The sequence below is a fragment of the Dasypus novemcinctus genome, chromosome 9, assembly GCF_030445035.2.
Source record: "Dasypus novemcinctus isolate mDasNov1 chromosome 9, mDasNov1.1.hap2, whole genome shotgun sequence".
Taxonomy (NCBI): Eukaryota; Metazoa; Chordata; class Mammalia; order Cingulata; family Dasypodidae; genus Dasypus; species Dasypus novemcinctus.
This window is the reverse complement of record NC_080681.1, coordinates 108,304,505-108,318,032: the sequence shown is the minus strand read 5'-3', so window position 1 is coordinate 108,318,032 and position 13,528 is coordinate 108,304,505. Positions and strand designations below refer to the sequence as shown.

General features: G+C 50.0%; 1 protein-coding gene across 1 annotated transcript; it reads right to left on the bottom strand.

Moving 5' to 3' along the window:
• Positions 1-5,661: 5,661 nt before the first annotated feature.
• On the bottom strand, positions 5,662-7,798 carry NR0B2 (nuclear receptor subfamily 0 group B member 2). Its single transcript, XM_004478762.4, has 2 exons — positions 7,229-7,798; positions 5,662-6,308 (listed from the first exon to the last, which is right to left on the bottom strand). The coding sequence occupies exons 1-2, from the start codon at positions 7,767-7,769 to the stop codon at positions 6,067-6,069; spliced, it is 783 nt and encodes a 260-aa protein (XP_004478819.1). The 5' UTR covers positions 7,770-7,798; the 3' UTR covers positions 5,662-6,066.
• Positions 7,799-13,528: the final 5,730 nt, after the last annotated feature.

The window sequence follows — 13,528 nt, the reverse complement described above, 5'->3', positions numbered from 1 at the left end:
CTGGTCATTTGAATATCTTCTTTGGAAAAATGTCTATTTAAGCCCTTTTCTCATTTTTTTCCCAGCTAGTTTGTTTTATTGACACCATGTAGCTCAGTTCTTAATCGCATACTCCCAGAGAAGGAACAGCTGCTCCTTCCGCTGCTGTTTCTTGGTCTTCAGGTTTGCTTCATGCTTGTTGAGCCTGTGGCACATGGCACAAGTTTTCTTGGGCTGTAGATTTAGGGACTTGGACTTCTTGCCCTTGGAGAGCTTACTGAGTTTCTTTTTCTGAGTCTGGTAAATGACAGTGAGAACTTGGGCAATGGATTTATGGGTGACTCAGATATTGTCGAGCTCCACCATTATGCCACCTGTCACTTTGGTGATGCATACCTGGAACAGTTCCACCTTCAGGTCATCCAGCTGTTTCAACGTCTCCTTCTAGCAGTTAAGGTCCCTAGCCTTGATCTTGGCTATCACTACACAAGCCATTGCCACCACTACTTACTCAGAGGGAAAGAGTGCTCATTTTTAAATTGGGTTGTTTGTGTTTTTGTTGTTGAGTTGTAGACATTCTTTATGTATTCTGAATAGTAAACCCTTACTAGAGCTATGATTTGCAAATATTTTCTCTCATTCTATAGGTTGTTTTTTTTTTTTTTAAGTTCTCTCCCTTCCCCCCCACAGTTGTTGTTCTCTGTGTCCATTTGCTGTGTGTTCTTGTCAGCGGCACCTGGAATCTGTGTCTCTTTTTATTGCGTCATCTTGCTGTGTCAGCTCTCTGTGTATGTGGCGCCACTCCTGGCCAGGCTGAACTTTCTTTCGCACTGGGTGACTCTGCTTACGGGGTGCACTCCTTGCACGTGGGGCTCCCCTGTGCGGGGGACACCCCTGTGTGGCATGACATTCCTTGCGTGCATCAGCACTGCACGTGGGCCAGCTCCACACAGGTCAGGGAGGCCTGGGTTTGAACCGTGGACCTCCCATGTGGTAGGCAGATGCTCTATACATTGAGCCAAGTCAGCTTCCCTGTAGGTTGTTTTTTTACTTTCTTGATAAAGTCCTTTGACACCCCAAAATTTTAAATTTTGAAGTCCAATTTGTTTATTTTTTCTTTTGTTGTTAATGCTTTCAGTGTCATAGCTACAATCCATTGCCAAATCCATGCTCATGAAGATTTACCTGTATGTTTTCTTCTAAGAGTTTTATGGTTTTAGCTTTTATACTTAGGTTGTTGATCCATTTTTGAGTTAATTATTATGTATGGTGCCCAATGTCATTCTCTTACATGTGGAAATCCAGGTGTCCCAGACATCTCTGACTTTCAGAGATCCAAGATAGCATGGTGTTTAAGAGCACTGGCCCTGAAACCAGACCACCTGAGTTCAAATCCTAGCTTTCTCATTTATTAGCTGTGCAACCTTGAGCAAATTACTTAACCTCTCTGTGCCTCAGTTTCTTCATCTAGAAAATGGAGATGATGGTAGTATTAACAGCGCAGAATTGTGAGAATGAAACAACATAATCTGTATAACTGTTTAGAACGGAGCTCTCAATAAATGTTAGCTGGTTCCTGTTTAGTAATTACTCAGAATGAGCAGCCAGCAGGCTGAGATTTCCTCTGGGCATCCCCTGCCAGGAATGAAAGAATCCCTTTATTAACCCTGATTCCCCTGAAACCTTAGCCTTGTCATGTCCAGTAAAAACCCCTTGCTCTCTGACACCTCTGTGCCTTTGAACCTATGATCTCTGTGTCTAGAATGCCCACCCCTTGATTTGCCTGGCAAACGCCTAGTCATTCTCTTTAGTTCGAACCAGTCATCCCCTGGGTGAAGCATTTTTCCCACCTCCAGGCAAATTTAATCACTCCTCTTCTGAGCTCCTGGTGCCTGATCATGCTGTGTTACAATTACTTACGTGTCTTTGCCATAGACAGGAAGTTCCATGAGGGTAGGGACTGTAGGCTTTTTAAAAAAGTATATTTATCTATTCCCCCCACCTTTGTGGCTTGTTTTGCTGTCTGTTCTTTGTGTCCATTTGCTGCGCATTTTTCTGAATCTGCTTGTCTCCCTTTGTTGCCTCATCTTGCTGCATCAGCTTTCTGGCACGCGGGCCAGCCTGCCTTCACAAAGAGGCCCTGGGACGTGAACCCAGGGCCTCCCACATTGTAGACAGGAGCCCAACTCATTGAGCCACAGCCGCTTCCCTAGGGACTATAGGTGTTTTTCATACTGTGCCCCTGGCACCTAGCACAGGGTCTGGTGCAAGTGAAATTCAAGAGATGTTGAATGATAGAAAGAACGGATGGATGGATAGTGAGTGCTGGCTCTGTGGTCTGGGGTATGTGACTGTCCCAAGAACAGGGTGTGACAGTGCAGGACATACCTTATCAGCTGCCTGACGACCTGCTTAATAAGCAGTCAATGATTTGACTAATGAAGGTAGAGGTAATGATGGCAATAAAATGGTACCCTAGGCTGACCTGAAGCCATAGTCACTCTCCTGCTTCCAATGAGTCATCCCTGCCTGGGCTGAGGACTGGATCCTGCCTGAGAGGTACATGGTCAGTAAACAGTGACTGAGTTGGCTCCAGACAGCCTGGCCTCTGCCATGACTCACTCCGGCCGGGGCTGGTGGCGATAGCCTGGCCTTCAGAGTCATTCAGACTTGAGTTTGAATTTCAAAGCAGAATTTCAGCCCGAACCCTTGAGTGAGCTAGATTTCCTGCCAGAGCATTTTTCCTCCTCTACTGTCCCTGAGAGATGAGATACAGGTTCTACCCCCAGACTGCTGGTAAGTGGGGTACACTTCCCTACCTTTGGAGAAAGCATTATTGCCCCTATTACATGGCTCCTCAATGATCACTTTAGTCTGGCTCTATTTATTTTTATGTTCTAACAGAAGGTCTGGGATAGGGCACACCAAGTGATACAAGACATGCAGACAAGAAACACAGTGCAGTGAAGCTCTGCAACCCTGTGGAAGGGTAGGGAAGAAATTTGGAAAGGAGCAAGATAGAGTTAAAAGAGAAGCTATGGGGAAGTGGACTTGGCCCAGTGGTTAGGGCGTCTGTCTACCACATGGGAGGTCTGCGGTTCAAACCCCAGGCCTCCTTGACCTGTGTGGAGCTGGCCATGCGCAGTGCTGAGGTGTGCAAGGAGTGCCATGCCATGCAGGGGTGTCCCTGCGTGGGGGAGCCCCACGTGCAAGGAGTGCGCCCCATAAGGAGAGCCACCCAGTGCGAAAGAAAATGCAGCCTGCCTAAGAATGGCGCTGCCCACACCGGAGAGCTGACACAACAAGATGACGAAAGTAAAAGAGACACAGATTCCGTGCTGCTGACAACGACAGAAGCGGACAAAGAAGACACAGCAAATAGACACAGAGAACAAACAACTGTGGTGGGGGGGAAGGGGAGAGAAATAAATAAATAAATAAAAATCTAAAAAAAAAAGAGAGAAGCTATGTGGATAATGAAAATATTACATATGGTGAGGGAAGGAGGCAGGGTGGGGGTGGAAAGGAATGCTTCATAGGGGTTATTTAAGGTCAAGAGGCCCAATAGTTGACAAATGGGGGCAGTTAGTGAAGGGGCATAAAAGATGTAGGGTGACCTCAAGTGCCTGAATCTGGTGGATTTGGTTCCATGAACTTGAAAATTCTGTTTAAGAAACTTGAACCAAGTACCTTCTTTGTGTTCAATCTGAATAAGGCAATAGAAGAGAAGAAAGTAATTAGATCTCAGCCCTTACTCTTGCCTGGGTCAAGGTTTATGCTCTTTAAGAAGGATGCCTCTGCACAGTTAGATGGGGCGGGGTGTACCAGGACAGGGAGCGGTGCCTGGAGGTCGAGGTCTGGGTTTAGGGGTGTCTGCCAGGGACTGGGGGTGGGGGCGTGGGGGGAGGTGCTTTGTTCTGGGCTTTAAAGGAGTTTCAGCTTGGGGATTTGTTTAGTTCCTGGCTGAAGATGGGGTGCTTTTCAGGTGGACTTGTTAAGCAGGGCCTGGCCTAGCTGAGAGGAGGGTGGGTGTTGGGGGTCACCATGGAGAAAGGGACTGATTGGTTAGATGAAGCCCCGAATGTCAGGGTAAGTAATCTGGCCTGGATTTGCAGGCCCTGGAGAGACCCTGAAGATGTACAGCTGCAGGTCTTCCTACCTTGGGACCCCCGCCTCCCTCGACCGTAACAGAAGCAGGAGGAAGAGCATCCCCAGTGTGGGAGGGGGTGTCCATGTTGCACCCTCGGGGCAGGCGCGATGGTGTGACTGTGACCTGGGTGCGTCTGTCGAGTGAATGTGTCCGGGCCTGCTGCGTGTCGCTGAGGGGAGCTGGGCTGTGCGTTTCCGTGCTGGGCCTGGGTGGTGGGCCTGGTTCCTGCTCTCTCTGGGTCTGAGTGTGTGTGTATCAGGGCTGCAGGTCTGAGCTGTATGCATCTTTGTCGTGGGTCTGTTGTGTGCTTCTGTCTCCTCCTGGGTGTCTGAGTTGGGAGGGGGTGGTAAGGGACAATGGGGCCCTTGCTGCTGCCTCTGGGTGGCCGTTTTGGGCACGTGGTCTGTTCGGCTGTGGTCCTATCCTGGGGGCCAAAGGGAGAGGCCTGAGCTGACAACTCCTAGACTCTTGCCCCTGAGGGAATGACCTTTGATTGAACAATCATTAACTTGACCCCCGTGAGAAGAATCCAAACTGTGGTGGTGAAGGGGGTGGGGCCTGGTCCGGGAGGCCTATTGCCGGAGAAAGGAGGCGCCCTAGGAGGCGGTCCAGCCGGCAGGGGTGTTGTCATCGTTCCCGCTTGCCCACCCAGCGGGTCAGTCACCTTGACTCGGGGGTGACATTTGAACTATTTAACAAACAGTGGGGCACAGGTATTGCCCAATCAGAGCAGTCATGGCCCTGGTGCTGAATGGAGCAGTCCAGGATGCTAGGGCTGTGCCAGATTTCGTACCTCTAGTGGCTGGACGATGGGAATGTCTGGGAGGAGGATCCCAGGACAGAGGCTGTGACAGAAGGGCCGTGGAAGGGGACTCGCGGGGCTCAGGGAGGTGGCTCTTCACACCTGCCATGGAGGCATGTCAGATCCTTAACAACCAGTGGAGCTGCAGCTCTGAGGCCAGCTAAGCCTCACCCTGCCTTGGCCTCCAAACAGCCTTCCAGGCAGCCCTGGGTGACCTTGCTCCCTTCTGTTGGGAGAACAAAGGAGCACCCTCTTCGGTCAGCTGCAGGAATTGTGTGTGTGTGTGTGTGAATTATTCCAAACTGCAGAAATTCCAGTGAGCTTGTCTGTTTCAGTTTGGGAATGAGCTGCTTTGTTTTCCTGATTGACAGTGATCAGCCTCTCACAGAGGCGAGTGAGAGCCTGTAGAGGATGGGGGTGGGGGCCGGTGTCTGTGGGGGTTGGAAATAGGGGGAGAAACCCCCCTCCCCACCCAAGGATAAAGGCAAGGAGGTGAGGAGTTGGGGAACTGATACTGTCCCCTGGATTCAGACCCAGAAGCAAAATGCAGCTCATCCTCAGAAATGAAGCCATTATCCCACTCTGAAAAATTAATACCCCAATTCTCTGAGGACTGGCTCCTGCACCCTTGATGGGTCCTTCCCCTTGGGCTCCCTCTGATAGGGGCAGGGAGGGCCCTGGAGGTGAGATAGTCCCTTCCATATGCACAAACCACAGTGTCAGGCTCCAAAAGTGTCACACCTTTTATTACAAAAAACAATAACTTAAGTGAGTTCTGTACAAAGTCAGTAGGACTTCTGGCCCCATAAGCAGCCTAAGCCTCCTTCCCTGTCCCAGGAGGAGACAGGAGTCTTGGCCCAGAGGCTCCAGGGATCACCAAGAGCCGGCCAGTTGGCTGGAGCACCGTGTCCAAACCAAGGAAGTCCAAGTTAGAGCCAGGCCGAGTGGGGGGCTCCACAGCTTCTCTGGCTGAGCCAGGCCCAGCTGGGGCCCAGAGAGCCAATGGCTGGCTGTACAGGCTTAGGCCCTCTAGGGGGGTCAGCTCACCCCTGGGGACAGGCGGGCCAAGGCAGGCCGAGTCAGTGTGGCCAGCCTCTGCGTGGCCTACACTAGATCTCTGCTGGGCTGGAGCCGGTCACCTCACCAAAAGCATGTCCTCCAGGAGGCTGGTGATGTCAGTGTCTCCAATGATGGGGCGAAAGAAGAGGTCTCCGAGCAGGCTGGGCGGAATGGACTTGAGGATAGAGGCCGTGAGGAGGATCTGGGCCAAGCGGACTTGACCTGCAGGGCACTGGGGCCCCAGGACCTCACACAGTGCCTGATGAGCCTCCTGCTGCAGGTACCCAATGTGAGGGGAGGCGTGGAGGCCTGGCACGTCTGTGGGCAGAGGAGGGGAGAAGGCTGGTGAGCACCCCACTCCCAGCCACCAAGGGGCGAGTCCCAAAGCTGCCAGCAGACATCCCTTTGCCTCTTTGTTACCTCTTGCACTGATTCATTTAACTTTGTGTTCATCCACCCCTTTATGGGGAGGCAGCAGAGAGGGACGGTTAAGAGCCGGGCTGCCTGGGTTTCAGTCCCACTTATTAAGTGCATGACCATGGGCAAGTTACTTAATCTCTGTGCCTCAGTTTCCTCATCTGTAAATGGGGATAAGAGTACCTGCCTCATAAACTTGTTATGAAGTTTCAAGGAACTAGTATATGTAAATCCCATAGAATAGGGCCTAAAATACAGTTAAGTATGAGTGTTCACTAGATTATTATAAATAATTTACTATGTCATTGTGATAACTTCTTATAATCAATCACTATAATCTAAGCATTCCGTGAGGGCCTTTGGTGGGGGAAGTCTCATCTCAGGTGCTCTCCAGATTACAAAGAATATGATCTCCATCTGCTGCTCTCCTGGGTGAATTTCACAAAGACTCCTTTCTTCTCCTCCCTCACACCCGCTCTGTTCGCTCCTTCTCTGTGGTCTTTCCAAACCCATGGAGTTCTTCCTTCAGAACCTCGCCACACAGCTGCCCTTGCACGTGCTCATCCTCCCCCTCCCACTAAGGGTCAGGGCACGTTTCTTGGGTAAAGCAGCAAGGACCAGTCTCTGGCATGAGTAGCCCTGAGTTTCCTTCCCTGCTTTGCCCCTACCTGGCTGTGTGGCCTCTTCTGTGAGATGGGCACTTAATGATAATGAGGACCCAATGAGGTAATGGATGTCCAGCCCTTGGAAGGTGCTCTCCCTGGATGGGTCCTGTCCCCCCTCCAGCCTTGGCCCCCCTCTGGGAGTGTCTGGGAGCTCACCAGGGTTGAAGAGGATGGTCCCTTTCAGGTAGGCATACTCCTTGGGGCCCAGCTTCAGGCTCCAGAAAGACTCCAGGCAGTACTGAAGCCACTGCACCGCGGCCAGGGAGGGCTGGGGCCTGTCGGGCAGCTGGCCACTGCCACCACTGCCACCGGGCTCCTCCAGCAGGATCTTCTTGAGTATGCTGGGCATTGGGACCTCAGCCACCTCGAAGGTCACAGCATCTTGGGCCAACCCCAGCAGGAAGAGGGGGCCCCAGGAGCCCTGCAGCAGCCGCTGCTGATCCTGGAGGGGCAGCTGGTGGAAGGATGGCAGGTTCCTGAGGAAGGCCATGGTCTTGGCCAGAACGTCCAGGGCCTCCCGGCAGGTGCGATGTGGAGTGCACAGGCGAACCGGCCGATGCTGCCTGCACAGGCAGCGGCTACGGGGCGGGGGGACAGGGGGCCTGGTCGCGAGGCTGGGGCTCAGAAGTGCGTACAGGATGGCTGGGCGGCCTGCAGCACCCTGACAGGGGCAGGCCCCTGGCTGGCTGGAACTCATGGTTGGGAATCCGCTCCTCCTTCCTCTTGGCTCTTTCGCCCTCTGCTCTGTGCTGTGGTTGCTATTTATATTTCTCGGGAGTGGGGGGCGGGGGGGGAACGGCCCCACAACCTTGACTCCAGGAGTCATGTTCATTGAGGAAAAAAAACAACAACATACTGATCTTGGCCGGACCGGCTGGGAAGTGGAGGGGGAGGAGGGCAGTGGAAGCTCCACGTGGCGCTGATATGGCTTCAGTCAATGAAAGGGCCGGTGCAGGGCACAGGCCACCTGCCCGCTGGCCCGCTGCCCCTTATCGAATGACTCAAGCGGATAAAAAGGGTCATTAACCCAGGCTGTACCAGGGCACCAAGGCCTCAGGTGCACAATCAGCAGGTGGCCGTGGCAGGTGTCCCTACTGGTGCCTGCTCCTTTGAGCACACAAAACCAGGGCTTTTGCTAAGCTGGGAAGCCAGCCCCAGAGCTGGGCGAGCCTTGAATGCAAGACCCAACCAGGAAGTGCCTTATCACCGGCTTGTTTGTCTAACCTTGGGCCCTGTGCCTGGTGTCAGTGAGGAACAGCCACCAGGAAGGGAGCCAGGACCCTGGGAAGCTGGGAAGACTGCAGCCCCTAGGCAAGCTAGAACCCCTTCCTCTGACTGCACTTCTGGGGACCCTGCAGAAATGAGGTCTTTCAGACTCCCCCCACCCCCCGGTTAGATTCCTAAAGCTCCTGAAAGGCCATGTCTGCTGAGAAGTCCTCTTGGATTGGTAATGAAATATGGTTGCTGTTTATTGAGCACCTGCTATGTTCCAGGCACTTTCCACTTCAATAGTTACAACTTCCCTATAAGGCAAGATTCTTACTTTGCGAGACTCAAATTAGTGGGGTCACGCAGCTAGGAAGGGACAGAACCCAGACCAGGCTCTGAAATCCTTGCTGTACCTGCACCTGCAGACCCGATGGTGCAGCCAGAGCTGTGCTGCCCGAGGTGCTCAGAGCTGGTGGCTCCTGGCCCCTGCCCAGCTGCTGCCTGGTCTATAAGTGGTGGCCACTTGTGGACGTCCTGGGTGTCTGTCTCTGATGGTGGGACATGGGGTGTGAGATGGGGTAGGGAGGTCCTTGACCGTGTCACGTCCCTGGACCTTGGCCAGGCAGCCTGGCAGACCTCGTGCTGCCACAGCACAGGGCAGTATGGTGACCCAGAAAGGGAGTGATAGGCTGTGGCCCCAGGCAGCCCTGGCCTCTGCTCCTGGCTCCATCACATTCTGGCTGTGTGGCCTCGGACTGATCTTCGAACCTCTGTGGGTCTCGGGAGACTCTTTTGGGCCAATAATATCTGCCTGTGGAGCTGTTGTGAGGACAAAGTGAGATTCTGGATGTCAAGTTCCAAGCAGTTTTGACAAACAATTGGGGGACGGTGTTCCCCCTTTCCCTCTGCTAGAGGAACTAAGCAGCAGCAGACAGGCACACATCTTTCATTTGACTGTGAATAAGCTTAATTCCTTACATGTGTGAAGTTCCTTTCACTTCCTCTTACCTCATTGGAGCCTCACACCATCCCCTGACCCACTGAAGGACACTCTGGAGTCAGACTGTCTGGGTTCAAATCCTGGCTTCATCACTGCCTCACCGAGAGATCTTGGTCAAGTTACTCCATCCCTCTGTTGCGCCTCAGTTTCCTCATTTTTTTTTTTTTAAGATTTCCCCCCCTTCCCCTCCCGCTCCCGCTGCCCTGCTGTTTTTGCTGTCTGTGTCCATTCGCTGTGTGATCTTCTGTAACTTTTTCTTTTTGTCTTCTCTTTTTCACTTTTTCTCCTCTAGGATTCATTGGGATTCAATCCTGGGGACCTCTGATGTGGAGAGAGATTCCTTGTCAGCTGTGCCACCTCAGTTCCTGGTCTCTATTGTACTTCACCTTGACTCTCCCCTTCCTCTCTTGTTGCTCCATCATCTTGCTGCGTGTCTCATTTGCGTGGGCACTCGGCTTGCCGTATGGGCACTTAGCTCATCGTGTGCACTCAGCTCTCCGTGCAGGCACACTTTCTCTTCTTTTTCACCAGGAGGCCCCAGCGATCAAATCAGATCCTCCCATATGGTAGGCGGAAGTCCTATCACTTGAGACACATCCACTTCCCAATTTCCTCATTTTTAAAGTTGTGGCAAGAATGTTCAGGAGAGAATACTGGTTTTATGGGGATTGAAGCTTATCAACAGTTTGGAGGGGCTTCTTTAAGAAAAGAAAGGAAAATCAGGTATGAAAACAAATTACTACAAATTACAAATTAAAATAAGCTGACAGAAAGCACAGTCATCACAAACCCAGGAGAGTAATAAAATATTTTTATTCATCAATTTTATGACATTTGCCTACAGTTTTAGCTGCATACTCTGCCTACCTCTTCACATGTCAATGATTTATTCTTGTTTTGAAACAATCACAAACTTTCAGAAAAGTTGCAAGTACAGTAGAGGGAAGCTTTTTTCCCCTTTTGCTATTGGAGAGTAGGTTGCCAACCTTTTGCCCCACAACCCCTGACGACTTTAGTGTGTAATGCCTACAAACAAGGACATTTTCCTGCAGAACTCCAATATAACTGTGAAAAGCAGAAAATGAACATTGTGCATTTTACCATCCAATCTCAAGCTCCATTTAAGTTTCACCAAATGCTTCGGTGAAATTGTGGTAGTGAAAGGACGTGGTCTAAAATGTCACCTTACATTGACTTCTCAGGTCTCTTTACTCTCTGTCAGTCTATAATGGTCCCTTAATCTTTCCTTGCCTTTTATGAACTTGACACCTTTGAAGGGTTGCAGTTATTTTGTAGCACTCACCCAGTTTGGGTTTGGCGGAAGTTTCCTGGTGATGGGACTCAGGCTATGCACTTTTGGCAGAAACATCACAGAAGTGATGCTGTGTTCTTGATACAACTATCAGGTAGTGCACAATTTCCATTTGTCCCACAGTTTATTGTTGCCCCTTGAACAAGGCAGTATCTGCCAGGTTAATTCTCCCTTCACCCGCTGTGTAATGGATGAGTATTTTGTGAGGAGGTATTTTGAAACGATGCAGATATTCCTCTTCATACTTTCCATGTATGTATTTATTTATTTTGGGGTGTACCTATGGTCTTCTGTTTTATTCAATGGGTTGTAATCTGCTATTATCATTATTTTTTTTAAATTTAATTTAATTTTTTTATTTTTTTTAAAGATTTATTGTTATTTTTAATTCCCCTCCCCTCCCCCGGTTGTCTGTTTTCTGTGTCTTTTTGCTGCGTCTTGTTTCTTTGTCCGCTTCTGTTGTAGTCAGCGGCACGGGAAGTGTGGGCGGCACCATTCCTCAGCAGGCTGCTCCCTCCTTCGCGCTGGGCGGCTCTCCTTATGGGTGCACTCCTTGCACATGGGGCTCCCCTACGCGGGGGGGCACCCCTGCGTGGCTCGGCACTCCTTGCGCGCATCAGCACTGCGCATGGGCCAGCTCCACACGGGTCAAGGAGGCCCGGGGTTTGAACCACGGACCTCCCATGTGGTAGACGGACGCCCTAACCACTGGGCCAAAGTCCGTTTCCCTATCATTATTTTTTATGGTCAAATTATCCCAGATTAGGCCAATGGGTATCCCTTCTAGCTGGATTCTATGTCTCCTTTTGACTTGTCCCCATCATTCTTGGAGCACTTTTTTTGTTTTTTGATATAATAAGACATTGCTTCTCCAGCCCCAGCCCTGGAGTCAGCCAATATCCCAAGGAACTCTGGTTCAGTCTTTTTATGGAGAATTGTGTTTAGAAACCATGATCGGGACACTAGAATCACATTTAGAAATCAAGATCTAAGGATTGCTACTAGGATGGGTGCTGTTCTGGGCCCTCTTGGGGTTAAGGAATGTACACAGCACACACACAGACACACACGACATTTACATTTGTTTCTATATCTATTTGTACATATTAAAAACGTGAGTTCAGACCAATATCTTCAATTACAATCCAATATTATAAGGTTGGCTCTAGTTCTTGTCATTTCAACATCTATACCTCCCTTCTCCCACACTGAGAAAACTTAATTAATTGATTTATTTGATCAAACTGCTGTTTGTACTGATCTCCCATCTCTGCCACCACTCCCTTTCCTGGGGGATGCTTTGCTCACCCCACTTGGGTTCTGAAACCTTGCGCCAGGCTGCTCCCTCTCCTGCAGGGATGCGTTCTTCACTGTGCTGAGGATTTGTCACCCATTCCAGGTCTTTCCTCCCCGTAGATCCCTCCTCACCCTGCTGGGGGCTCTGACACCCATTCTAGGCTAAGCTGGCCCTCACCACCTTCTGATACCTTCTTCTACCTAGTTCTGCTCACCTGATTTTTTAGGACTGAATTTTTCAGGAAGGGAAAGGAAAAGGAAGAGATGTCAATGATTTTTGAAAATAAGCTTCTAGGGAAGGGGGTGTGTCTCAATCAGCTGGGCTCCCATCTACCATATGGGAGGCCCTGGGTTCACATCCCGGGACCTCCTTGTGAAGGCAGGCTTACCCGCATGCCATGGAGAGCCAGCTCAGCAAGGTGACCCAAAAAAAGGGATACAAAAACACAGAAGAGCACGCAGTGAATGGACACAGAGAGCAAAAACAATAAGCAAGCCACAAGCTGTGTGTGTGTGTGTGTATAAACAAATTAAAAAAAAAAAGTTTCCGTAGAAAGAAAAGGGAGATGATTGCATCTTTCCTCTTGCATGGTCCATGAAAAAACTTGATTTTTCATTTTTCATAGGCTACATGAAACATGCCATTTCATACATAGATGTTTTTGTTACTTGTAGTCCTACTTACAGGTTTGTACTAAATCTTTTATAAATTCTATTTTGCATAACTCCCATCAGAAAAGCAAAACATGCATGGAGAATTTATAATTGTATATGCTGCATATTCCTTTACAGGAGATAACTTTCGTTGTGACTAGGCGTCAATCAGAAATGACAAGGAAGGGGCAAGGAGAGTGCCAGAGGGAGGCCAGTTGGCTGTGGGCCAGTGCGCAGCACAGCACCAAGCGGAGCCCGTGGGCCCATAAAGAGGCCCCAGGGACTATGAGCTCCAGGGTCAAGCAAAATCCAGAGACCACATTTAAAGCAGATGTTGAAGTGGCCTGTCCTGGGACAGGTGGCACTCTTTCAGACATTTGGAGCTATCCATTCCCCTCTAAACATGGCCTTAACTGCATCTCATAAGTTTTGATCCTGAGGTGCAGGGGCAATTCCCGGAGGACTACAGTGACCAGGAAGTTCTACACACTTTGACCAAATTTTGTTTCCCCTTCTACGTGCACTGCCTTAGTTAGCCAAGTTGGTGGGAACTTCACGTTTGTGCTCGCTGACATTGACAGCAAATGAAGATTCAGGTTCTCCCGCTTATCTTCAGGAGCGAAGGGCTGCCTCCATGTCTTGAACTATCTCCCCTGGTTCGAAGTATTTTATAAGCTACTTAACATCTTGGCAGATGACACAAAAAAAGGACAGGAGAGTCAGTGGAATGGCTTCTCGAAACTCTGCACAAACTTGCTGCCCCTGACCTGCAGTATCTGTTCATCTCAGCATGCATTCTTATTTTACTGTGCCTGATACCAGACAACTTCCCAGCATACCTGAGAATGTTTCACCTATTGATTTTCCTAAGGAAGATGAAGTTTAGGTCTTTTACCACCAATGACCCTTATCCTCTCACTCACATATTTCCCCTCCCCCATCCTTCATACAATTTTTAATTAAATCAATAGTTGATGCTTACATT

Coding starts and splice junctions, on each gene's coding strand:
- NR0B2 (XM_004478762.4), bottom strand. CDS start 7,769: ATGAGTTCCAGCCAGCCAGGGGCCTGCCCCTGTCAGGGTGCTGCAGGC. Junction 6,309..7,228: donor GACCATCCTCTTCAACCCTG/GTGAGCTCCCAG, acceptor CTCTGCCCACAG/ACGTGCCAGGCCTCCACGCC.